At 33.7% G+C, this 24689-nt stretch overlaps 2 protein-coding genes across 2 annotated transcripts; both read left to right on the top strand.

Moving 5' to 3' along the window:
• Positions 1 to 1219: 1219 nt before the first annotated feature.
• Positions 1220 to 5442, top strand: LOC145328274 (centromere protein L-like). The gene is made up of 4 exons (XM_080171898.1): positions 1220 to 1378; positions 1959 to 2170; positions 3071 to 3283; positions 3610 to 5442. Exons 1-4 carry the CDS (start codon positions 1260 to 1262, stop codon positions 4347 to 4349), a joined length of 1284 nt encoding a protein of 427 aa, XP_080028024.1. The 5' UTR covers positions 1220 to 1259; the 3' UTR covers positions 4350 to 5442.
• Positions 5429 to 23955, top strand: LOC145328273 (uncharacterized). The gene is made up of 24 exons (XM_080171897.1): positions 5429 to 5482; positions 5837 to 6055; positions 6440 to 6617; positions 6863 to 6952; positions 7301 to 7361; positions 7551 to 7647; positions 8829 to 8943; positions 10414 to 10497; positions 11025 to 11195; positions 14229 to 14330; positions 14677 to 14837; positions 15736 to 15854; positions 16419 to 16544; positions 17026 to 17129; positions 17517 to 17626; positions 17836 to 17902; positions 18868 to 19302; positions 19787 to 19981; positions 20498 to 20670; positions 21222 to 21338; positions 21647 to 21820; positions 22076 to 22160; positions 22577 to 22707; positions 23091 to 23955. The coding sequence occupies exons 2-24, from the start codon at positions 5843 to 5845 to the stop codon at positions 23358 to 23360; spliced, it is 3378 nt and encodes a 1125-aa protein (XP_080028023.1). The 5' UTR covers positions 5429 to 5482; positions 5837 to 5842; the 3' UTR covers positions 23361 to 23955.
• The last annotated feature ends 734 nt before the right edge of the window (positions 23956 to 24689 follow it).

Raw genomic sequence — 24689 nt, 5'->3', positions numbered from 1 at the left:
GAATGTTAGTAGTTTAAAGTTAAACCCAGGAAGATCATCAAGTATCTGAACCCCATATGTAAAATCCTCAAGTATAAATTATAAAGTTTTTTGCCTGAATCTAAAATTGCTGGTCATAAATGGCTACTTTTCAGGGAAGCTTTTTAAATACATTGGGATAGTTTTGGGCCATTTTTCTTATTAGACGCCTGCGGCCTTTCCTTGTCATCTTCAAGAGGGATGAAGCAACTAGTAATTCTAAAAAAAGTCAATGGTTTACATTTAGAAAGGAAAAACAGTGAATAAAGTTTTTGTCCAAATAATCCTTAGTAAAGACGACATTTTCAAAATAAATTCTGATGCGGCATTCATTTAATTTTTTCGGTTATGTTTGGAATTTGTTTTCTAATTTATTGTTTACTTTCTAAAATTATGTTTTAAGTCCAATTTTGAATATTATTCGTAATTTATAAATGAAATGAATGTGATTTTACTTTAAATTTTTTATTTAGATATGATTTAAATAGAAGAAACTTTAAATTAAGTCCTGTTGTAAGATCTTATGAAGTGGCCGGATAAAAAGTGAGAAAAAAAAACATTGGAAAGTTGTTTATTGATAAATTATAAATTGATTTTTTGAAACTGCTTTTTAATAAAGAAGGTTACTAAATGCACCCCTGTCTTAATGAATGTATTAAAAATAATTTAACATTGCAATATATATGATCTGAAGAATGAATGTTAAAAATTGATCTTACCGGATCGTAAATCTTTACGTTCCTTATAAAAGCGACGCTTTTCCACTAATACGGTGTTCCGTACGTCTATCCGTTTTGTATAGCTCTTATTGTTAATTTGGACAAGTTAGAATTGACCTATCTTTTTGAAACTTGGAATGTTACAGTTCAAGTAATATATATCTATGTATATATATGTACGATTTAGAAAGCGGAGTAGCTCAAAAATTAACACAAGAAAGTCTGTACTTTCATTTAAAACATGTTTTTTTAATATAAGTATTCTGTATTTAAGTAGTTTTGCAACAAATTAAATTTCCATTTTGTTTAGACCTGTTTTATATTTATAATCTGCTTATTCAATTGTGACACTCTAAAAAGTGTCAATATTCGTTTGTCATACCGTTTTAGAGCTTCGCTGTTATGAATGTCTATTTATTATTTTACTTGAAGACAGTTGCTAGGGTTCGATCTTGACTCAATCTTCCTAAAGTGTGGTGCTCATACCTAATTATTTTTTCCAGATCATCTGAGATAACCAAAATGAGCCATCTTTCTGAGTTTCGGGCTCAAACTGCCATGACGCCGGGCCCCAGAAAAGAGGGTATTAACACGGCTTGGGATTGCTACACGACTGCCAGTAAAACAGCCAGGGCTTACAGGTATATTCATGCTTGAATAGGAAAGATTCTTTGGTATATTTTTCATTTTAATGCATAATATAAAAGACATTTATTAGGTATGTTACTATGATTTTTGGTTCTTATAATAATACTAATGAGCCTTCTACACAAAGTAAAAAGCCTTAGAAGCAGGGTGTCGGAGCCGTTTAATTTTGATGCGGCTCCGCGGAGCCGTATCTGGAAATACGGCTCCGGCGCCTACCTTATAATAATACAAAATATTTTGCTTTTATTTCATTAAAGCTATATAAAAGTAGAAGGATGTGTGTCTATTTATTAAGTAACAATAGTTTTTCAGTTTATTATATGGAAATAGACCGTTACCAAATTATAATATTACTTTAAAAAATCATTTTTAGCTAATCTGGAGCCGGAGGCTTTTTTAACGAAAAATACGGCTCAAGCTCCGGCTCCACCAAAAATGTTGCTGCTCCGGCTCCGAAACACTGCAGACTACCAGTGATACAAATAACCAAACGGCTGAATAAATCTGCAATCCTTTCTCTTCCTAAATATATAAACGTGTTTTTTTCGTTTTTATTATCTTAAACTTATTTAGATCTATGGCAAAAAGTGTCAACAGACAGATATCCTATGCTGTTGACCTAATCGCAGCTAATGAGGAAATGGACCATCCAGAAACATTACAACTCATCACCAACACGGAATGGTCCGTCCATAGGGTCAGCCCGCTGTGGAATGTCCAGTACAAGAATAAGCACAACAAGAGAGGCGCAACTACTTTAGCCAATGAATCTGACTTCACACTAGGTAAACCATTGTTTTCAGACAAAGGGGTGATGGAGTGGGGGGGGGGGGGAGGTATCTACTACACCCTCCTTAAATAATATATTTGGAAGAATGGTCTTTTTCATTTCTCTCCTGGTTGGACCCTGTTCATGAAAACAGTTTCAGATTATAAAAAAAATTAAACCCCATTTTAAACTAGCAATTTACATAAAATGGACTCCTATAATTTATGAACATAGATTTAGCTTAAATTTAAGTATTTAAACATTACTTATTTGAAAGATGTATAATTACATACTTGTGTTAATCCAAAGTACATTCTTTGAACTCTTTGTTTTTACAAATGTAAATTATGCCACATTCCACCATTTCATTGTTTTGTAACTTTTTGTAATCTAGAAATTAGGGATGGGAATCCGTCGAATTTTTGGGCCGGATTCGGATTCCGGATTCTGAAGGAATCCGTCAAAAAAAGTGACGGATTCTTGCGGATTCCGGATTCTTATTTTTGGCGGATTCGGATTCCGGATTCTAGCAGTATTTTAAAAGGCCGTCCGTCACAGAGGGATAGCTTTTTTCATTAATTTAACACTATGTTACTTGGTTGAAGCCTTGATTTGTTTAAAGTGTTAAAGTGTTAAACATTTACATCACATTAGTAATTTTTAAAATTTGTTATGTAAAAAAAAAATTTAAGAGGGAGTTGTAAGAAAAAACTCAAGACGGTAATTTTAGCCTACCAATTTAGAATCCGGAATCCGCTATAAAAAACGGATTCCGGATCCGGATTCGGATTCCAAAATAGGCTGAAAATTGGGCGGATTCCGGATTCGGATTCCGGATCCGGATTCCCATCACTACTAGAAATAAGATAAATGTATTTATTCTAAAGTTAGAATTGAAATGCTATTTATTTTGTAGGTGAGAAGCCGGAATATGATGAATCTGCTCTGAAAAGATATGCAGGAATTATTCGTAGCTTTCTGATGAAAGATTGCTCCGACGTACAAGATAACCCTTGTTCTGTACAAATTAAGCCACTGAAAGGATTGCGAGGTTCAAGAAATGACAAAGATGCTCTGAAAATTGAGGTTCATTCTGTGTTGGGTGATATGAAAAGAAATGTTTTCTTAGGTAAAATATCATTTTTTAACTAATGATTTACCTAGGTATCTTAATTATAATATGTATTTTATCCACATAAAAGTAATAGTATGTCTGTCTATGTGTGTAAAGAAGAATCGCGCTTACCAATGAACCGATATGTTTTTTTTTCATTGGGGAGCCTCTAATAGATACACGGAAGGTTTTTAACTTTTTTTGGGAAAGGCAAATCCTCAAGAAAAACCTGTGTTTATATATAAAATAGAAAATATCGTTTTTTTTGGGCTCATTTTAAATGCTATAGATCATATTCATAGGTATTTAATGATTTTATTTTGACGTGATGTTTTGCCTAGGTATTTTGTGTGGTATAGAAGTATCAGAACTCCAAATCTCCGTGAATGATGCTACCTGCCTACCCGTGCTATTAACAAATGGAGTCGTCGACATAACAGACAGAGTAAAATATGGATTAGAAAAATGTTTCGATTGTGTTATTTCCCCACTTCTATTTCCAAGATATGAACTATTATACACGGCAGCTTTGTGGACTGGACTTGCGTCCGCACAAAACACTTCAGATTTTGACTGTAGCATTCAGCCTAGACCATCCCAAAAGAATGGCAATAAACCTGATGGTTCAAACAAGGAAAACTTACTAAATGACACAAACAAGGACGGCAAAGGTAAAAAATTGGGGGACGAAATGATATTTCAATTTAGGATTCCAGAACAATTTCCAGAAATCCGAAAGAAAATCTCCTCCCTCAAAATATCCCTATCTTTTCCTGAAATTAAGGACTTATGGAATGCCATCCATGACTCGAAAGAAAACACAGTCACTGAGCAAGAAATGGAAATTTTCCACAAGGTTATAGAAAATCAAATATGGCGAGCCCTAGGTCTCAAACTGGAGGCTCTACATCTGGAGAGCGTAAGACTGCCAACAATATCCATTGCTGAAGGAGGAAGGATAAAGATTATTGAGGATTCACAAGTTAAGATTGTCCTAAGAAATCTGACTGCCATGTGTCATGGAGATATGCTAGTGGCGAACCCTTCACTTGGAGTAGCTGATGATTCAATGGGCGAATAGCAATTACTCTTGATAACGCCTAGAGATGAAATTTTACCAGAATAAGCAAGCTGTAACCATATTTGATCGATATAAAAACAATGCTTTAATTACCTTACCCTTCAGTTATCTGTTTGTATTGATTACATACATTCACCCATACCCAACAGTTGTAAAAATAGCAAACACCTCCAACATATAAAAACAATGCATTTATCTAAAATTTAAAAAACATATTAATCAATTGCCAAATGAAAATAATTTTATATTTCTAATTAGTGAAATAGTTAAATAACATTTATACTCGCATGAAAAAAAATGATAATATTTTAGACGCATTGGCGCTTTCCCTTAAAGTTCCTAGCGAGCATAGAAACCCCCCTGTTAAATCACACTGTTCACAATTTAACCTATCCTAACCTGACCTTAAGTGGAACACTTTTACATGAAAAATAAGGTGGATGGGGAGTTTCTATACTCGACTTGTCCTATGAGGGAAACCGCCGGTGCCTTTATATGTCTTCAGATTTGCATATTGTAAAGTATTTTTGAGATTATATTTGAGTTTTTACTTTTTATTTTATTTTTGTATACCTACATTGAAGTTTTTAAAGTTACCTAGGTAGTTATGTTTCACTTTGTTAGTTGGTGAAATTAAACCTGAAATTATGAATTGTTTATAACACGTCACTAGAAGCTTTGTCACAAAAGGGATATTTGTATCCTACTAAAACTTTGTTTTTCTTTCCCCGATTCTTGGGTAAAAATAAGGAAATTATAATAGCCCCCCCTCCCCCCTGAAAGCAATAGCCAAAATTAACTCTTTAATTGAATAGTTTAAGACATTTTAAAGGACAAACTGATTACAATTTATCTAGGCTAGCTTTCAAATAAGACTATTACCACATGTTGTGTACCTGATAAAAATTACGCTTTCTAAAGTATCATATCATTTAATATGTAAATAGGTTATTTTATATGTGTATAAAGTCATTTATATGTAATACTAAGTAGTATTTTATTGTTTGCAAAATGTTCGTTCTAGATTCTGATTCTGCAAAGAATTCCTAAAACTAATATTAAAAAAATGTTTTTTTTATAATTTCAGAAATAATGTGATAAATACTTTTTAGTGAATCTATTATCAAATTAAAGTAGGTAAGTAAATTAAGAACATATTATTTAAATTAATTTCAATCACGTTATATTGTTGCTAAACCTGTTTCATAATAGGAACATGAGATCTTTTCCCTCGAAAACTTATAAAAGAAAAAAGTAAGAAGGATATAAAATTCAAGAATCTAATTTTCTTCTCATGGGTATTGCTAAATACCTGGCTTTTAAAAATAGGGAAGCTTCACATAGTCTCCGGAATGGTTTTAGAATTCTTTATTTTAAGATTTTTAAGTCTTTTCTGCCGATTCTTATCCTTCGAATACGGAGCCTCAAAATGCCAGGGGCAGAAAATAAAATATTCAGTTACCTAATATTTAAATCTGTTAATATAGGTCAAGATGAATTTTCTAACCCCTGAAATCACGATAACCCCAGTGAACCCAACGCCTTCAGACTACGAGGACAATGATGGGCAAGAAGAATATGATGAAAATCCTCCAAACTATGCCAGCATGCTGGAACAACAATATGATGAGAATCCGCCGAATTATGCCAGCATGCTGGAACAAGTTATGTTTGAACAAGGAGTCATGCCAGACCCCACTAAAGAGGTTAGTTTTAATTATAAATATCGGGTGCTTTCCCTCAAAATTTCTCTCGAGCATTGTAACAACCCCCCTTCCTCCCTTATGCCCTTTTATGAGAGAAGGGGGATATATGTTTTTCTATATCTAACCCCTGCGGCGCCGAAACTGTGTTGGGCAACATAGTTCCCTAACCTCACTACACCACAAGCAATAAACAAACAAACGAAAAACTAAACTATTTTAAATTTCATAGAGTAGGAAGGTTACCTAGGTAGTTTCTTTTTAACACAAGTGCTGATTGTTTATAGATAACTAATATATTTATATGTGACTCAGACATCAAATAGAACTACTTCAATAGGTATCAAAAAAGAATTATCCCTTATTTAAAGATTATTCTATTTTTAGAAACCTGTAAAAACGAGGCCCTACTGTGACATATGCGACAAAGATTTCCGAGATAACAGCAAACTGAAACGACATATGCTCATACATACAGGAGAGAAGCCCTACTCATGTGAAGTATGCAATGAAAGATTTGTCCGTAAAGAGGCCGTGGAAAGACACATGCTTAATCAGCACGAAGGTAAATAAAATTATTTGTAAGTCAATGTACAGTGTGGCAAAGACAGTAGGTAATAAATTCGCCGATTTCTGGTTGAACTAAAATTCACATTTAAATAAAATAACTTTCAATGTTTTATAAAAAATATTGGATAGGTGATTTCTTTTCAGCTATACCAAAAATTGTTTACCTTGAGTCACAAAGTTGCATGTAAAAAATGCGCCTAATACCAAACTTACATTCTAAACAATTATGTTACTATTTAGGAATAGAGAAACACCCATGTACAAAATGTCCGAAAGTTTACCTAGCAAGACAGAATCTGGAAGATCATCTCAGACACCACGAAGACAGAGGAACATGTTGTTTTAAAATTGACTTTAAAAAATTGAACAGCAATTGTTTTGTTAACAAAAAAAAACTTTTTTTAAAGAGTAGATACTCCCATTCCCGCACGAACTCAAAAATCCAGATTTTAATGCTTTATTGCATTTTACTGATCAAAAAAACTTGTTGGTGCAAAGTAAAATAGATATTTATATGAAAAAAAAATTTCCTTAGTTGTTACCTACATAAAGAAATCATTGAATAAAACTCAATTATTTTTTAAATTGGATTTAATCTCTTTAATATTTTAATAAAATCTTGCTGCGATGCTCAAGTGCAATTAACCTAGTTCTAACAACATCCTGTTACCTGTCCAGATCCTGGTCCTGACGGTCCACCATTTGTTTGTGAAATTTGTGGCAAATCTTTCAACTCAAGGAATAGAATGAATCATCTTTTAGATTCCTATGACAATATGATGAAAGTTGCTGTATTGTCAGTTACTTAAATTATTAAAAGTTAATGTATTGGCTTTAAAACATCACTATACAATTTTTATGGCACTATTTTTTATGAATCGAGGTATATTTTCTACTGAAGTTGAATTCATTCTATAATTTGATATAGAAAATTCAAAGCGAAGCATAAATTCAGCCATAAAGAAGCAATGGAAGGAATGGACCCATGCTGTGAATTTTGTGGGGTTTCTTTCCCAAACCGCGCGGTAAGCTAGGCTCTTCATGAGTTTATTGGTGCTTTTTCACAGAATCCCCACCTCCATTATTTCTGATAAGAGGTCTAATTTTTTTATGCCTAATCTGAGTTTACACATTTTATGTTTGAAAACAACGCCATAAATATAGAATTAAGTATATTCCTGAATATTCAATGTATAGTAGGTATATACTTTTGAATTACATTTTTGTAATAGCATTGGATTTAGCTATTAAAAAGCTTCTAAATTTTGGTCTTCACTCAATTATTTCAAGTTCAAGCTTATCATGCTTTGTGGGAAAATAGAAATATCTTAAATAAAGTTTATTGTTCACGAATCACGTATATTAAAAAGTAGAACGATATCTGTCTGTCTGTCTGTTTGTTTGTACAGAAGGATCTCGCTAACCGCTAAAACGATCGGGTTCTCCTTTACAGGGTAGCTTCTCATAGGCCCCGGGAAGGTTTATAATTATTTTCTTAGGGGGGGGGGACACCCCAACCCCCCAAAAAGGAAAAAAATTAATTAAAATTAGAATAGTAGGGTCGACTACCCCCCCCCCCCCCCAACCAAAAAAAAATGTCTTTTAAATCTAAAGTACGAAAGATTAGGTTGATTTTTTGTTGTTGTTGTAGCCATGATTCTCTGAAGTTAGGACTCAGATGCACACGGAGATTGGAAGTGAGAATCCTTTGGCCAATTTTTTTTTTAGATTGGTAAGCTTCGCGCACAGCTGATTGTATTCTATGTTACATTACAAGCTGACCCGCAATTCTCGTGGAAGCTACTCAATTATTACATCACCCTGGCCTAGAGTTTTGGCAGGTGTTCCATATTAAGCCACCCTAATTAATGGCACTCTCATACGAGGAGCATGGATGAGGGAAAGCATAGTTAGAGCTGCTTGATTTGTAGAATCCTAACTTCCTACAAATCTCCCCCCTTACAACCCTAGGGCATCTTAGGGAAGGTTGCGTGATCATAATTTGACAAATTGCGACAGCATTTGTCAACCAAGTGCAAAGTCTATGTGGGGACTTGAACTCGGCTTCTCCCAACCACAACGTAGTACACTAACCACAACACTATGGGACACCCTTAGATTAGGTTGATCAAACCTCATGGGGCATAGCCCCAAGAGGCGTGGAGCAAAGCCGTTAGTTCTTACTAATGCAACTGTCATATTTCAGGAATTACAAGAACACAAGAAGACAAATCATGTTGACTCCAAATACACATGTAATATATGTGAGAAAACATTCACAGATTCTTTCAGACTACGCAGACACAAAAACACACATCCAGGAAAATAACAATTTTATTTAACCTTTAATCCTTATTCTATACTATAAAGCAGTAATGTTTTTTTTTTAACCCTTACAGATCGGGGGGGGGGGGCTCAAAGAGCCCCCCCCTCTAGTTTTTTCAATCTCATTTTTTTTGTAGGTAAGCTGGAGAGTTGTAACTTCATGACTTTTTAAGTTTAGTAATTATACGTCGGCAAGAGTTGATTTTATTAGGATATCTGGTCTGTGTCGGTCGTGGTGTCCGGTCAAAGTCGGTTGGGTAGCAAAAAAAATTAGAAAAAATTCTAAATAAATCTTAATTTCTACATTATGACTTTTGTGTATAAGGTAGAAACCTAAAATTTTTTTGGTGAATACTTAGATATCAATGACTTTCTGAGAAAAGTGGTGTTATGACCGTTTGACCGCTCCCTGACCGACTTTATGACCGATTTTTGTCCGGCTTTTACTACAGATATAAATCATGAATATCGTGGCTTCTATCACAGCTAGAGACCTATAATTTTTTTCGGTAAATCCTTGAGCAATAATAAACAGATAAAAATATTAATTTGCGCCGCCAACCGCCGTTTTACCGCCGAAAATGGCGGTTTCCGTTATTTGCCGTTTTTCGGCGATGATCAGAAAAAGTATTTTTTTTGTTATGAAAAATAAAAGTTCGTCCTAAAATTTGGTCATCCTAGCTGCAAAATTGGCCGCTCTACAGCTGTTTTGAAATTTAGCGGCTGGCCGCTAAAAAGCGGCTAAGGAGCGGTCTGACTGCTATGACTAGAAAAAGTAATTTTCTCTAAAAATACACATGATCCACCAGAAAAAAAATTTACGTCTTTATCTGTACCAGGAGCCGATATAGAGGGGGGGACTGTTTGAGCCCCCCCCCCCGGGCCCCCCCCCCCCCCCCCCCGATCTATTAAGGTGGGAATTGGGGCCCGATCTGTAAGGGTTAAGCTAAAGATCTTAGAATAAATGGTTGTATTTTTCTGGGAAGCTTTATAAATGTGTTTTGGTGGAATTAGATTTTTACAACTCTCCCCTAGAGTCTACGGACTAAGCAACTTATAGTATACATACAAAGTTATAAAGTATCATTGTCTCTTTTTGGGTAGTTATCAAAAATAATTTAAAGAAATATAAGTGTTATGAAAGTGATAGGTTTGAGTTCCGGCACAGACTAAATATCCTAACTAAATACGCCAAAAATATTGATAGGTGTTCGATATCAATGATTTGGGGAAATATATTTGCCTATGAATATTAAACAGGCGTAAATTATAAATGAGCTTGGTTAAGACTTCCATAAAATGTCGTGTACGAAAACCTCTATTCGTCCTATGAAATATGATAGATAGAGACTAAATTCTTTAGATATATATTTATTAATTCTGCTAATTATATATAACAAATTATATATTGGTACATTACATTAAGCTTATACATATTTAGTGAATTGTTATGTTTTGTTTTGAAGATGGCAAAGATTACCCCTGTACGGTATGTGATAAAATTTTTAAGAATCAAGATGCTTTGATTAGACACATGAGAATTCACTTAGGTAGGTATTATATCCATTTTCAGTTACTCCCCTATTTTTAATTTTGATTGAAGAAATCTTTTAATACAATTTCTTACTGAAGGGTTCAGGTTCTCTGACATAAGATGGTTAAAAGCCTTCCTAGGACCTTTTTATTGTAAAAGAAGGTCAATTTGATGCAGCGGTTAGTGATACCTATGTTTCCTCAGTATTTTGATTTTTTTCTCGTGTATAGGAATGAGATACACCTATAGGGTTGGCTTTTCCATAGTGGCTAGGAGCGAGACAACTAGTTACAGTTTAAAGACGTAAAATTCACGATTTTAACCGGATCTGCGCATTTTACCAACCCTCGTCTAATTTTGGCAAGTGTTCTACCATAGCTAAAAAATATCCTATTTGTAAACAATAGGTACCTTCCTAGCTTGTAATTTAACTGTTAAAACAATAAAAAGCTTTTATCGTTTGCACATTGCACTGCACATCTAATGTTCTTAATATACCATTCATAGAACCATAGTTCTTCTTAACACATTATTTGTATCTAGGAACTGGATTTGCATGTGATTTATGTGATGCAGTATTTACGGAGAGATATAAACTAGCTAGACACTTTACAACCCACCAGAACAAGATAGCGGAGACCTGCAAGGTCTGTGGCAAATTTTTCATCTCTAGCACAATTTGGAAGAAACACATAAAGATGCATGTTAGAAAAGGTATAAATATTTAGATTTATTTAAAGGGGGGGGGGGGGGAAATGTGGTGACTCGTGCCACGACATACCAGCAATTTTATTTTGGGTGCTACTCCCTTAGTTTTAGAGATAATTGGGTGAAATCTTTTGGGCTGGGTCACTAATTACCCCAACTAGAGGTATCCAGGGATAAGGGATGGGAAACGTAAGAAAATATTATTCCAGGCCTATTTTCCAACTAGGCCTAAAAAACTAGTTTCGGGATGACGCAGTAGTTAGATTTGAAAACTATGAACAATGATGAAATAGCTATTATATGAATGCAAAGAAAAAAAGTATAGAATAGAATTCAGGTAGTTGATTTCACCAATCATAAAATATAATAAAAACTTTCCAAAGAACCAATATGTTAGTGGCTTTAAGTAGAATCCCGTTATTACTTCGCCAACCCCCCCCCCCTCCCCCATTTTAAAAAAAAGTTTTTTTGAGATGGTTAAATCTGATTTATTTTCAAACATTTTAAGGGGGGATCTACTTCACCCCAAAATTTGTATTTAGAAATAAACACCGCTTTAGCCCCCCAGCTTTAATAAATAAATTAAGTAGATTTAAATAAGTACATGGGTAACATTCTATCAACTAATTGTTCCATAGCATACATATAAATTAAGAATTTTTAAAAAAAATTATTTTACGTTAAATAATAACAGAAAAGTTCAATTAAGTGTGCAATAATTTTTACCAAAATTAATGAAAATTTTTTTTTAACAAAACACAGTACACTTTTATTTACATATTGAACTAGTTTTGTATTTGTAATCATTTAGGTGGGTTATCAATTCCACATGAAATGTAACTTTTAAATTGTCTAAAGACAATGAGTTTTTCACATTGTTCTAAAGTATAAAATGTTGAATCCTACTCAGTCTTCAAAAAACGATCTCTCAATTTATGTTTTGCTATATGGACATTTATTAATGTGTAGATTTAATAATAAGTTGATGTGATTGAACGTCATATATATTGTTGTCCTTCTGATAGCAGAAACTTTCCATTGTTGTCTTTCTAATAGCAGAAATTTATGTTTGCTTGAATTAATTTAGCCAATAATGAACTGGGGGACGCGTTTGTTATTAATAATTGGTTAATGCTAAAAGCAAGTTTCAGGCTATTGGATATTAGCCTACAGCCAATAATGAACTGGCGAAAATGAGTTGATTTTATAGGCAAAAAAGAAAAGTTGCCCCATCACTTTAAAAAGGAGGCTGAGACCTAATTTTCGGTCAGGTTTCCCATCCCTTATCCCTGGAGGTATCTTTCAAAAAAAACGGCGGCGGGTCCGCCGCTCCCGCCGTTCGCCGCTATTTTCCGCCGCCGCCAAAAAAAAATTTTTTATTGCATTTCTCGCCGAATTAGGCAATTTGGAATCATTTTTTTCAAATTCTCGTTTATCAAGGTATATCTTAAATTCAGTGCCTCTCCTAAGCTTTTAAAGATATTGAGACAAAACCTTTTGAGGTAGATCAGTAAAAAATATTTGAATAAAAAATGGCGGCGATACCGCCGCTCCCGCCGTCCACCGCCATTTTCCGCCGCCGCCGCCAAAATTTTTTTTATTGCATTTCTCGCCGAATTAGGCAATTTGGAATCATTTGAGACCATGTTATTTTTTTCAAAAATTTTTCCCCTTATAACCAACCCTGCGGGGGGACTTTTATCAGATATTGAGACAAAACCTTTTGAGGTAGATCAGTAAAAAATATTTGAATAAAAAATGGCGGCGGTACCGCTGCTCCCGCCGTCAACCGCCATTTTCCGCCGCCGCCAAAATTTTTTTTATTGTATTTCTCGCCGAATTAGGCAATTTGGAATCATTTGAGACCATATTATTTTTTTCAAAAATTTTTCCCCTTACAAGCCGTCCTGTGGGCGGCGGAAAATGGCGGTGGATGGCGGGAGCGGCGGTATCGCCGCCATTTTTTATTCAAATATTTTTTTGCTGATCTACCTCAAAAGATCCCCTGCAGGGTTGGTTATAAGGGGAAAAATTTTTGAAAAAAATAACATGGTCTCAAATGATTCCAAATTGCCTAATTCGGCGAGATATGCAATAAAAAAAATTTTGGCGGCGGCGGCGGAAAATGGCGGTGGACGGCGGGAGCGGCGGTATCGCCGCCATTTTTTATTCAAATATTTTTTACTGATCTACCTCAAAAGGTTTTGTCTCAATATCTTTAAAAGCTTAGGAGAGGCACTGAATTTAAGATATACCTTGATAAACGAGAATTTGAAAAAAATGATTCCAAATTGCCTAATTCGGCGAGAAATGCAATAAAAAAATTTTTTTGGCGGCGGCGGAAAATGGCGGCGAACGGCGGGAGCGGCGGACCCGCCGCCGTTTTTTTTTAAAGATACCTCTAGTTGGGGTAATTAGTGACCCAGCCCAAAAGATTTCACCCAATTATCTCTAAAACTAAGGGAGTAGCACCCAAAATAAAATTGCTGGTATGTCGTGGCACGAGTCACCACATTTCCCCCCCCCCCCCTTTATGATTTACCTTGTTACAGGTATTGAACGGTATCTGTATTTTATGTCATTTGAAAATAATTTTTAGCGGTTTTATTTTATTTTTACGTTCTTATACATGAGTAAAATTACTTACAGATTACTTTACGTATAATTTAAAGTACCTACTGCTGCTATGTCAGATGCACGACATTTATTATTTATAGTAGAAGTAATGCTTTGGCTTAAACATTACCATGTATATTACAAGACTTACAGACAAATGTGCAATTAAAGGGTTGGTTTTCTGCAACAGTTGGGGTGTTAGTGGCTAAGGGCCTACGATAGGGTTCTGGCCTTTCGTTGTTATCAACTTTCTCTAGAGGTATTGATAAGGATTAATTTCCTACAAAACGTTTATACGAATTTTAATGTGTGCAATTTCCCAATTTCCATGTAAAATTCATGTACTTTGAATTTTTACTAGATAGGTTGGTTATGTGTAGCATTAGACTTTATAAAGTTACTCATAAAAATTATTTTGTGTAGGTCATCTATCTGCAGCGGATGTTACTGAAGAAGTTTTGAATCCCCCTACAGCTCCTATTATTGCTGCAGGCACAGATGATCTTTTTGCAATTCATCCTTCAGGTATATTTTCTGAAATATATTATAATGACAATTTGTGGATGTTATCTTTATCTATTATACTTAGTAGAACGATGTCTGTCTGTTTGTCTGAAGCTTAAGATCTCGGAAACCGCCGAATTGACTGGGCTCTACTTATCAGGGTATACAGAAAATGGTTTTGTGGCAGTTTTAAATTTTTAATGTTTAGGGGTGGGACAATCCCCCCCCCCCCCCCACGCTAAAATATACTTTTTATATCCCACTCCCAATTAGTGTATAACTCAGTAAAAGTGAACATTTTTTCTAACCTTCAATGAAGATTACCCTTCGTATGGGCAAAATATTAAACGGAATAATATCTCTTTAGAATTACTAGAGGATGAAAGTAACTTGGACGGAAGCAATATGAATAACAGCAATATGGATGGGAGTGGTATGGATGTGTCTGATACTGTTGATAATGATGGTGGAACAGATCAGGATGATGGAGAGGGCCAGGGATTCATTGACTGTGGCAGCTTTTTCCAGGTAAATAGCTTTCGGGATGTACGATCACGCAGGGATATTTTTCAGCTGAGGAAATAACCCCCCGCCCCCCCCCCCCCCAACTTCGCCGCAAGTCCACTAGATTATTCACTGTTTTATGCTAACATTTTCTTATTAAAGACCGACAATAGAATATTTTATATTTGAAATTTCTTAAACGTTCAGGGGTGTATATTCTGCACAAGATTTATTTTTTTTCCTCGGCTACAAAGTTTTTTATTCCCCCCCCCCCCCCTAGTTTTTTCTCACCAAGAAGGGGGGAAAATGGAAAAATATTTAAAGAACTCTTTATTTTATCACTCCTACCACACATTTTTTTTAGTTTTTTTCACCAAGGGGGGGGGGGGAATAGAAAAAATGTTTTCAGTTTTCTTAATTTTTACATTTTTTTCCCCTCCAACCACTTACTTTTCTATTCCCCCCCTCCCCCTGAGCCGGGTCAATTTTGAAAATATACACCCCTTTGCACGTTTGAATGTTGAAAAAAAATTTCCCGAAAGTGCCTAGCCGAGCACACAACCAACCCCCGCCCTTCGTAAATAAATTGAAAATAAGGGGGAGGGCAGTTTTCCATTATTTATATTTATTACTTTTAGAGAGCCTGCTGTAATTGTTAATCATAGGGGATTAAATTACCTCCCCTTCTAATTTCAAATTCATTTTAAAAATAATGGTAAGGTCAGGGGTTTTATTGCTCAATAGACACTTTAAGGGAAAACACTCATTTTTTTCTAAATAAAGTAATTTTAAACACTTTTTGATTGAAAAATGACAAAAATTGCTATAAAAGCTCCAGTGACTAAATTTCTCAAACCTTAAAAGTGAAAAATCGTACCTATCATGGAATTTTCAGTATTTTCTTTTAATTTTGTAATTAAAGGCTGAAATGGTTGAGCTAAACAATGATGATGAAGCTAATAACGAGTCTGATGAAAACAATGAGGAGGAAACTAATGATAATAATGGAGAACAGGGGGAACATCCAGAATTAGATGAAGGAACACATGTCAAAAGTAATCATTATCGCAGCTGTATCCATCAACTAAATTAATTTTAAAAAATATTAATAAAAGTTTTGTTATTTAAGCAAACTGCACCAGAAGCCCCAAATAATATTATAGAATTAATTCACCTATGGCTATCCAGTAGCCTTCAACAAATGAATTAATTCGCAAAAAATAGTTCTAAGTTTTGTGATTTTGAGCAACTTTGGGGGGAAAAGCCTGTAGTAGTAGGTATATAGTAATGCCGACCTTTTTATCTGCACTGCAGCCCCAAATTCATTATTTTTTTTTTTTTCGCCTGTTGGCTTTAACTTATTAAAAATGAAGTACAAATATTTCCTTCTCCCAATATTTTCTTTTGTCATTGTAAAAATAATTGTAAACATATTGGATGTTTTCATCGGAGGATTTTTTAAAATGTTTTTTAATTAGAAGATTTTTTTCTTACAATGTTTTGGGTTTAATATTTTGATTTTTTTTGTTAGTAGTGAAAACATTACCTCAATTATTGTGACGAGTTTCTAAAAATCACTTCTGACTTGTGTGATGATGGCTCAGGGCAAGATGATTGGGACGACAGGTCTGAACTTGGTGATCTAGAAGGAGTACACAGCTTAACAGATGATGAGGAGAATAGTCAGCAAGTCAACCAAAGCAATGATAAGAAGGCTGCTAAAAAAGCTAGGAACGTAAAAGTTTTGAAATTTTGTCATTTTCAAAGAAAATAATATATTACCTAGTTACAGACTTTTGTCTGGTCATCATGTGCCTATCTTAAAGATTTTTTGAAATTTTTTTCATGATATTACGTACTTCGGTATTTTTTTTGATAATACAACTCCATTTTTTTGTTTTTATAGCACATGCAAAGAATGAAAAATGCTAAAAATGTAAAACATAAAGGATAAATTAACTTAGTATTGTGAATGGAATGGATTGGCCCGAAAAAGGGACCAATAGTTGTTTACATTAGTAGTTGGTACTTAAATTTCAATGTAATGTCCTAAGTGTAGGTTGTTTTTGGTCTCATTTCAATAAATTCCTTTGCTGTTAAAAATAAAATCATGAACCTCGTATTTCAGTTCCAACCCCTAACTTTCTTTAATAGCTAAGATAACATAACACTTTTCATTTTTAGAAATAATCTTAAAACTTTTTCTGAACAGTTTGAGTGGAAGAAATGAATACACTAATTTATTTCACTGTGACGACTGTGATAAAACATTCAAACTAAAGAAAAGCTTAACTAGACACAGGAGAATTCATACAGGTAACATTAAATGAAAATCATCATTAACTTGACTATTAACTGTAGCGCATATACCCATAATTAGAATGTAGGGAAGAGAAGCTGACTTTAAAATTAATAGATACTTACCTTTCCCGATAAAGGTTAACATCTACTAAAAGACGGGAATTAAAAAATAAATTAATTGGTAAAAATCCCGAATGAAGATAATCATAATTACCCTTTTAAGACATCAATTATGTTATTGGCTTGTTAGTACTATGCTACGCTACAAGATAAACCACAAAGTTACAGGGGTGTATAATATGATTATGCACTGTATATCTTTCATAAACACCCAACCCTCCTACCAAAATGTTTATAATATACCTATCTCATATAAAATATTAATGTAAGTTCTTTATTTAGGAAACACTTACGATTGTCCAACTTGTGGGACGAAATTTTTAGAAAACTGCACACTCAAGATTCATTTAGAAAATGTTCACGGCAAAAACAAAGAAAAAAAGCAATGCCAGGCATGTTTATACAAAACAGCTATCACAAATTTTAAAATATGAATACGATTTATTTTTAATGGACCACTACCAGATAAGCATACACACAAATGGGCCTCCCCCCCCCCCCCCCTATTTTTAAAAAGAAAATAGTGAAGATATCGTTAGGATAATTTGCTACAAAAAAGCCTTATTTTATTGGTTATGTATAAACATTTAAATTTCTTTAGTTGTGTAACAAGGTATTAAATACTGTTGGTTTGTACACCAACCATCTACAAAGTCATGTAACTAAAGGTAACATTTTTACAGGGGTGTATGTTCTGCACAAGATTTATTTTTTTTCCCCGGCGACAAATTTTTATATTTTTTTCCCCCCCTAGTTTTTTCTCACCAAGTAGGGGGGAAAATGGAAAAATATTTAAAGAACTTTATATTTTATTTATTTTTTGCCTCCTACCACACGTTTTTTTAGTTTTTTTTCACTAAGGAGGGGGGGGGAGTGAAATGGAAAATATGTTTTCAGTTTTCTTAATTTTTACATTTTTATTCCCTACAACCACTTATTTTTTATTCCACCCCCCCCCCCCCCCCCTGAGCCGGGGATCCCATGTAGAATGTACACCCCTGCATTTTTATTTTACTGAAACTGTTTATAGTGCTCATATAATATGAAATGAAGTCATACTGGCCTGGTCAATTAAAATGTACACTTGCCTGCCATTGGTAATTTAGTATGTGTATTAGCCTATCATTTGTAGATATTTATCACATGAAGAGAAAAAAAAAAGTTGAAAATTCATAAATATTCGGTTATTTACCTGCCTGCTACTCTAAAACCACATTTTTCCGAAAGCGTTATCGAACTTCTGCATGAAACAATGGAGATGGTCTCAGTTGGTTTTGCTCAAGTACATTGTACATTCCCACAGGGGTGTATATTCTGCAAAATTGACCCTGCTAAAGGGGGGGGGGGGGATAAAAAATATGTTGTTGGGGGGAACAAATGTAAAAATTAAGAGAAATGAAAAAAAAATTCCATTTTTCTCCCCTCCTTTGGGAAAAAACTAAAGGGGGGGGGGGATAATATGAATTAAATAAGAAGTTCTGAAAATATTTTTCCATTTTTCCCCTTCCTTGCTGGAAAAACCAGTAGGGGGGAAAAAAATTTAAAAATTCAGCTGGGGTAAAAATGAAAAATGCAGAATTTCCTTGAAAAATTTCTGTTCTTTAAATTAACATGCTTTTTTTTCTTTATAAAGGACAGCTTACTATGCAGCATTATCAAGAGATTTTGTCGACTGGGAAACTCAGTGATGAAAAGGAATTGATTGAAAAATACGAAGCAAGTCTTGCCCCACCACCACCAACACAAAATCAAGATGTTGCTGAAAGCGAGTTTGCCGCGGCACATCAAGAATTTCTGGCGGGAAATTGCGAAATTGCAACAACAGCTGATGAAGATAATTTGGCGGGAAACGAAGACGTGGCTGAATCAGAACAAGACGAGTCAATTCCTGATTTTGTTGTTGACGGGGGTGTTGCTGTCAAACAGGAACCTCCGGAAACCATGCCAGCAAGTAATGAGGCTGTAACTAAACCTGAACCTGTCCCGAAAATAAAACAAGAACTTCCAGAGCTTTCGTCCAGTGTTGAGCAAAATCCATTTTTACAAGACACATTAAGTCCATTGCAAGGTATGTAAAATGTTATTATATAATATACTAGCGGCTACGCCCGTTGAGGGGGAAGGGGATGTTGACCCTATTCGATTTTCAATTATAGTAGTTTTAAAAAGAAAAAGTAAAAGTAAATTTTTTTTTTTTTGGGGGGGGGGACATTTTATAGGGGCGATTTCTCCTCGTAGGGTGATGGTTTCCTCCCTAAAAATAATTTAATTATAAAACTTCCCAGGATCTATACATGCTACATGTTGAAAAGGAGAACCATAACGGTTCATCGAAAGCGAGATCCTTCGGTACAGACAGACACCCTGTTACTTTTAAGTAAGGATGGCATACTTTTTCTTCAAATGGTTAGATTTTAATTGTCATTTTTACTCAATTTTAAATATGAAGTCAGTGTTTTAGAATTAACAAAAATATCAATATGACTCTTATATACCTACCTAGATTTATTTTCATTCTCTATTACAAAAATAACATTTTACCAATTGTTTAGTCGCCAGTCTACTACAAATAACACCAACAATAGAAGAGGGCAAATTAGGTTCAATGAGGGGAAATAAAAAAGGTTCCATAAGAGGAAAATATAAAAAAAATAAAGTAAAAATTCCTGGACATTTCCCATGTCAATTATGTGAAAAGAAGTTTACCTATAGAGATGGTTTTGTCAAACACATGAAAATGCATACAGGTATGAAATACATCCTATCATAGACAGCTTTCCGCGGATATTAAAATGAAAAACTTTAAGATTTAAACAGGCTTTGTTAGCCCCGAGGGGCGAGCCCGGAATAACAAAACTTGTTTAAATTTTATGATTTTTATTTTAATATTTGTGTAGAATTTCCGTAATACGATGCTGTACATGATTTTTCAGTATGGCTGAGAACCGGTTCTAATCCATCGGATATGAATTGGATTTGAAGTCATGCTGGGTTAGGTAAAATTTTTCAGCTCTGTAATCATTACTAGAAAGTCTGTATTGTATGTCTATTTTTACTGATTCATAGAACGATTAGGTTCAATGTTGTAAGCAAAAAATTTCTATAATAAAGTAATAAAATTCAAGTATTTCCAAATTAAGCACCAAGTATTCAAGTTATTTGGGGATTTATTTCTACAGAATTTTCATTCAGACTTTTTACAATCTTGTATATTTGTTTCTTAGTCGCATGTCTGACCGTTGAGCTTCGCTTTTATGTTTTAGGTGAAGTTTTACAATGTGATAGTTGTCCCAAAGTATTTTTAGAAAAGCACCACTTAGAGAGACACAAAGGGACACACAAGAACCTGTTTTTATCCTGCTGTGTTTGTAATGGAGCAGTATTTAAAAGTTTATATGTTTATAACAAACATATGAGGAGACATGAAGCCAAAGGAACATAAATATGAAAAAAAAAATAGGATTTATCTAAATAGTTTAATTTTTGTATAAGAATAATTCATACATAATCATTAATATTTTTAAGTTGCTCTTCTTGAAAAGCACTTTTTAACTTAATATAGTTAGGTATCAATTCTTCAAAAGGACCAAAATTAAGGGATACGATATTTATCGATAACTCGACATACACCCCAAATGATTAGAATAATCTATTGGTAATTTTAGACAGTGACACTACTAGCTCTGAGTTAACTAATGAAAATTCTATTAAATTCCCAAAGTGTTATATCAAACGAATAACTTGATTATAAAACTTTGGGTACTAGTTTAATTTACATTCCAATGTCCTATTTCTCCCTGTAATCATAGACTTCCACAAATGTTTCATAATATTAAATTATCATAACTGCACATGACTTCAACAGTACACTTTGCTCCTTTATTTGCATCACTTATATTTACAGTCCAATGTCTCCTCCTTACCGGTAAAAAATGCGAATAACATTTGAATACTTTTCTTGATATTTATGACGTATTACCTACAGGACAAGTTGAATTATTGCAAGAGAACGAGCAAGGGGTGTTGGAGGGCAAGCCCCTCGTACAACTAAAAGTTGACAGAAGGTATCTTGTGTCCAAGCCTCCAGCAGGAGAAATCAAAATGGTAAGTTCCTCTTCCCTGAACTTTAAAAAGTTAAATGACAGTGCAAATAGGATAAAATTTAAGATATTTCATTGAAATGAATTATGACACATTTACAATTTTCTTTGAATTATTAATACATTTTCTAATACTTTTTCATGCATTTTCTACGTAATTAATGGAAGTCTATCTGCTAAAGTAGTTGTGTCTGTTAAAGTGAAATTTTGTGTATTTTGACCCTCTTTTTCGGATTTTTAGACGATGCATGCATATAATTTCACTTAATAAAGACATCAGTATTTATACAAACTAATCTTGTTCCGTTATAGGAACCTAAAATTGAGCCTGTAGTTGAAGAAGGTGAAACTGGACAGAAGCTGACCAAGGCCCAGCTAAGAATATTGCACAGTCGTCCAAACAGAAAAGTTCACGTCTGTGATGACTGTGGGAAAGTTTTCATGAAGAAGGAGTCTTTAAACAATCACATGAAATTGCACACAGGAATTTTGATGTAGAATATATTATAATCAAAAAGTTTTTTGTGTAATTTCCGTATGGTTATGTAATCGTCAAATGCGCTTATTAAGTCAAACTGATCTGAATCATGACCAAATGTATATAAATGAAATGTTCATAATTAGAACAGTTAGACTTAAAAAGAGCATTTGACTACAAGCCAACACCCAACTTTACGGAATTATGAAAAATGGCTCTTATCCTGTATATATATTATACATCAAAATAATGTATTTATAGGACAAGGACATGAGTGCCCCCTCTGTTCTGGAGTATTCACAGAAAATTATAAACTCAAGAGACATATGAAAATACATGAAAGAGCCAGTAAGTGTTTTTAGAGATAGTAAGACACATCCTAAATGAATGTGATGTAATTTAAAAAAAAAGAAAACAAAGTTTTCAAACAGTTTTTATATACTTCTGGTTGTCTCAGAAAAAAAATCTTTTTCTTTCACTGAACGTGTCCTGTCCAGATTTCTTGAATTTTACAATGTTGTAAGGATAATGGATTTATTACTACTTAGATCCTACAACAGATGATCATGTAGGTACTCTAGTAAAGTAAAACTTGTAGTTTGCTAAAATAAAGATACCCCCATCTCCACCCCCTTACCCCATTTACGAACTGACCAAAAAGTGATGTTCATGTTAGCAACCTAAATTAACGACAATTTTTCCCTTGTCATAATATCCACGTATTTTCTATTTCCATTGTTTTCCAACGTATCATGTTTATTAAGGTACTCAACTAGTTGGCCATTCCATGGAGTCTATGGGTGACGTAGACCCTATGGAAAATGCGGGAGATGATTCTAACATGGATTATGGAGAAGAAGAAAACGGGGAAGAATATTCAGAAGGTTACTATCAGGTAACATTAAGAATGTATATTTGTATCTTTTATAAAGAAATTAAGAATGTGTAATAGGTATTTCATAGAAAAAAAATGAGGGATAGAGAAATCTATAGGATAACATATTATTGCCACTATGTTGAATTGGTCATCCGTTTTATTTGTTTGTCAGTTAAAATCTCGCCAAACACTGTCCTGATAAAGTTTCTAATTTTAAGGAAGCTTCATTTAGCTCCTGGTATGGTTTTAGGCTATTTTATTTCTAAATTCAAGTGTTGCTGTCAGTTTTAGGCAATTTCTACCTACTTTCACTTTTCTCCAATTTAGAGCCCCCAAATGTTTTTTGCTTCCCAACTTATTGATGTTAACAACCTTTTTTTAACCAATTTATATTTTTTTAGGATGGCATCAATATTGAAGAGGGGGAATACAGCAACGTATCATATCAAGAAAACAGTGAGATGGACTCGGAACAATATCAGGATAATTATGAGGAAGGAGAGTATCACGAAAATGGCGAAGAGTATGAAGCTGAAGAAAATCTGCAAGAGTATGATGATGATAACGAAGAAGGAGAATATATTATTAATGATATGGAGGATCCATTGATGGTTCATGAGGACGAACAAAATGGCGGTGTTGGAGTTTTTATTAAAGAGGAGGAAGATTAATAAAAGTAGTCTTAATATCAGAGGTTTAGGTATAGGACAATGGCCGATATTTAATCTTTTCCGTAAATTCTTGGTAGCCAATAATATTGTAAAAAAAATAATAAGTTGTAGATTAATATAACAGCCATTGCCCTTTCCTTCAATCTCTGATTAATATTTATTTTCTATTTATGCATTTTGTACCAAAATGTCAACAATAACTTAATTTTTAGTCTTAAATGTAGTCCGTATGCAAGACATTTAAAAGAAGTGTTCTAAATGTCTTTTTTTATATATATTTTAATTACTGTATTATATGTTTTAAGGACATATCTAAAAGATCTTCCAATAATTAATTTTTTTGCAACAGCTAATTTAGTTTGCATTATGTCAGGTTCTATTTTACTAATCAAAGTTAATTACAAACCAAATTTCGATTGATAATGATATTATTTTTAAGAAAGCTTTCATAGAAAAAACGATATTCCATTGATTAGTTTTAAATATTTCTCTAAAATGAATTCTTAATAATTAATAGTTTATACAATTGTAATTACGATATGAACTCTTATAAACAATCTGTGGGCAGGAATCAAATTTGAATTTAATTATTTTTCATTCAGGGGTAGTTCCATGAAAATTAAGCTGATGTGATAATTGAACCTTAAGCAGGGTTTCGGATCCGGATCCGCTGAAAAAGGATTCTTACCTTTAGAATAGAAAATAAAGAGACCACGATTTTGATTATTTAGATACGTTTTATATGTTTTAATTAGACAATAATAGAATATTAAGATTGTGAACATTAACTTTAGCTAATTCGACATTAAGATTGTTCTAAAAGAATGCTTTAAGGTGTCTGAAAATATTAAAAGTCAGTCATAATTAAATCAAGCAATCCTTAAAAGCATAAAAAATCACAAAGTAAATTATTAATCACAATAAGAACAACATATTTATAATCATTACAAATCAGCTATAGACCTTTCACATTGGAACTCCGATGTCAATTGAATGTACGTCAATGTAAACAAAGATCAGCTGATGGAAAAATGTGGTGTGCATACATACATGTGAAGTCAAATGTCGTTTTTTGTGTTGGAATAACATTATAATAAATTAATAACTTAAACAAATATAATTTTGTTACATCCGCAAGGATCCGCATATTTTTGAGTCCAAGGATCCGGATCCGCAAAAAAATGCGGATCCGGATACTTGGACTCAAAAAAATGCGGAAAAAATGGAAAAATCTACCTAAATATAAAATCTCAGACATTCTCTTGATGAGAGCCAATCTTTAAGGTTTAGGTTCAGACTTGAAAATTAAAGGTATTTTTGACTTCGAAT

Source organism: Acartia tonsa, chromosome 9, assembly GCF_053477335.1.
Source record: "Acartia tonsa isolate MP-2025a chromosome 9, ASM5347733v1, whole genome shotgun sequence".
Lineage (NCBI taxonomy): Eukaryota > Metazoa > Arthropoda > Copepoda > Calanoida > Acartiidae > Acartia > Acartia tonsa.
Note: the sequence above shows the minus strand (reverse complement) of the source record. Positions and strands in the feature narration are given on the sequence as shown.

Bases quoted from the DNA above. Each gene is read 5' to 3' on its own strand.
- LOC145328273 (XM_080171897.1), top strand. From the start codon at position 5,843: ATGAATTTTCTAACCCCTGAAATCACGATAACCCCAGTGAACCCAACG. The intron at 7,362-7,550 runs GAATAGAATGAA...AATTTGATATAG, and splicing joins GGCAAATCTTTCAACTCAAG to AAAATTCAAAGCGAAGCATA. The intron at 19,982-20,497 runs GTATGAAATACA...TTTATGTTTTAG, and splicing joins ACACATGAAAATGCATACAG to GTGAAGTTTTACAATGTGAT.
- LOC145328274 (XM_080171898.1), top strand. From the start codon at position 1,260: ATGAGCCATCTTTCTGAGTTTCGGGCTCAAACTGCCATGACGCCGGGC. The intron at 1,379-1,958 runs GTATATTCATGC...AAACTTATTTAG, and splicing joins AAAACAGCCAGGGCTTACAG to ATCTATGGCAAAAAGTGTCA. The intron at 3,284-3,609 runs GTAAAATATCAT...TGTTTTGCCTAG, and splicing joins GAAAAGAAATGTTTTCTTAG to GTATTTTGTGTGGTATAGAA.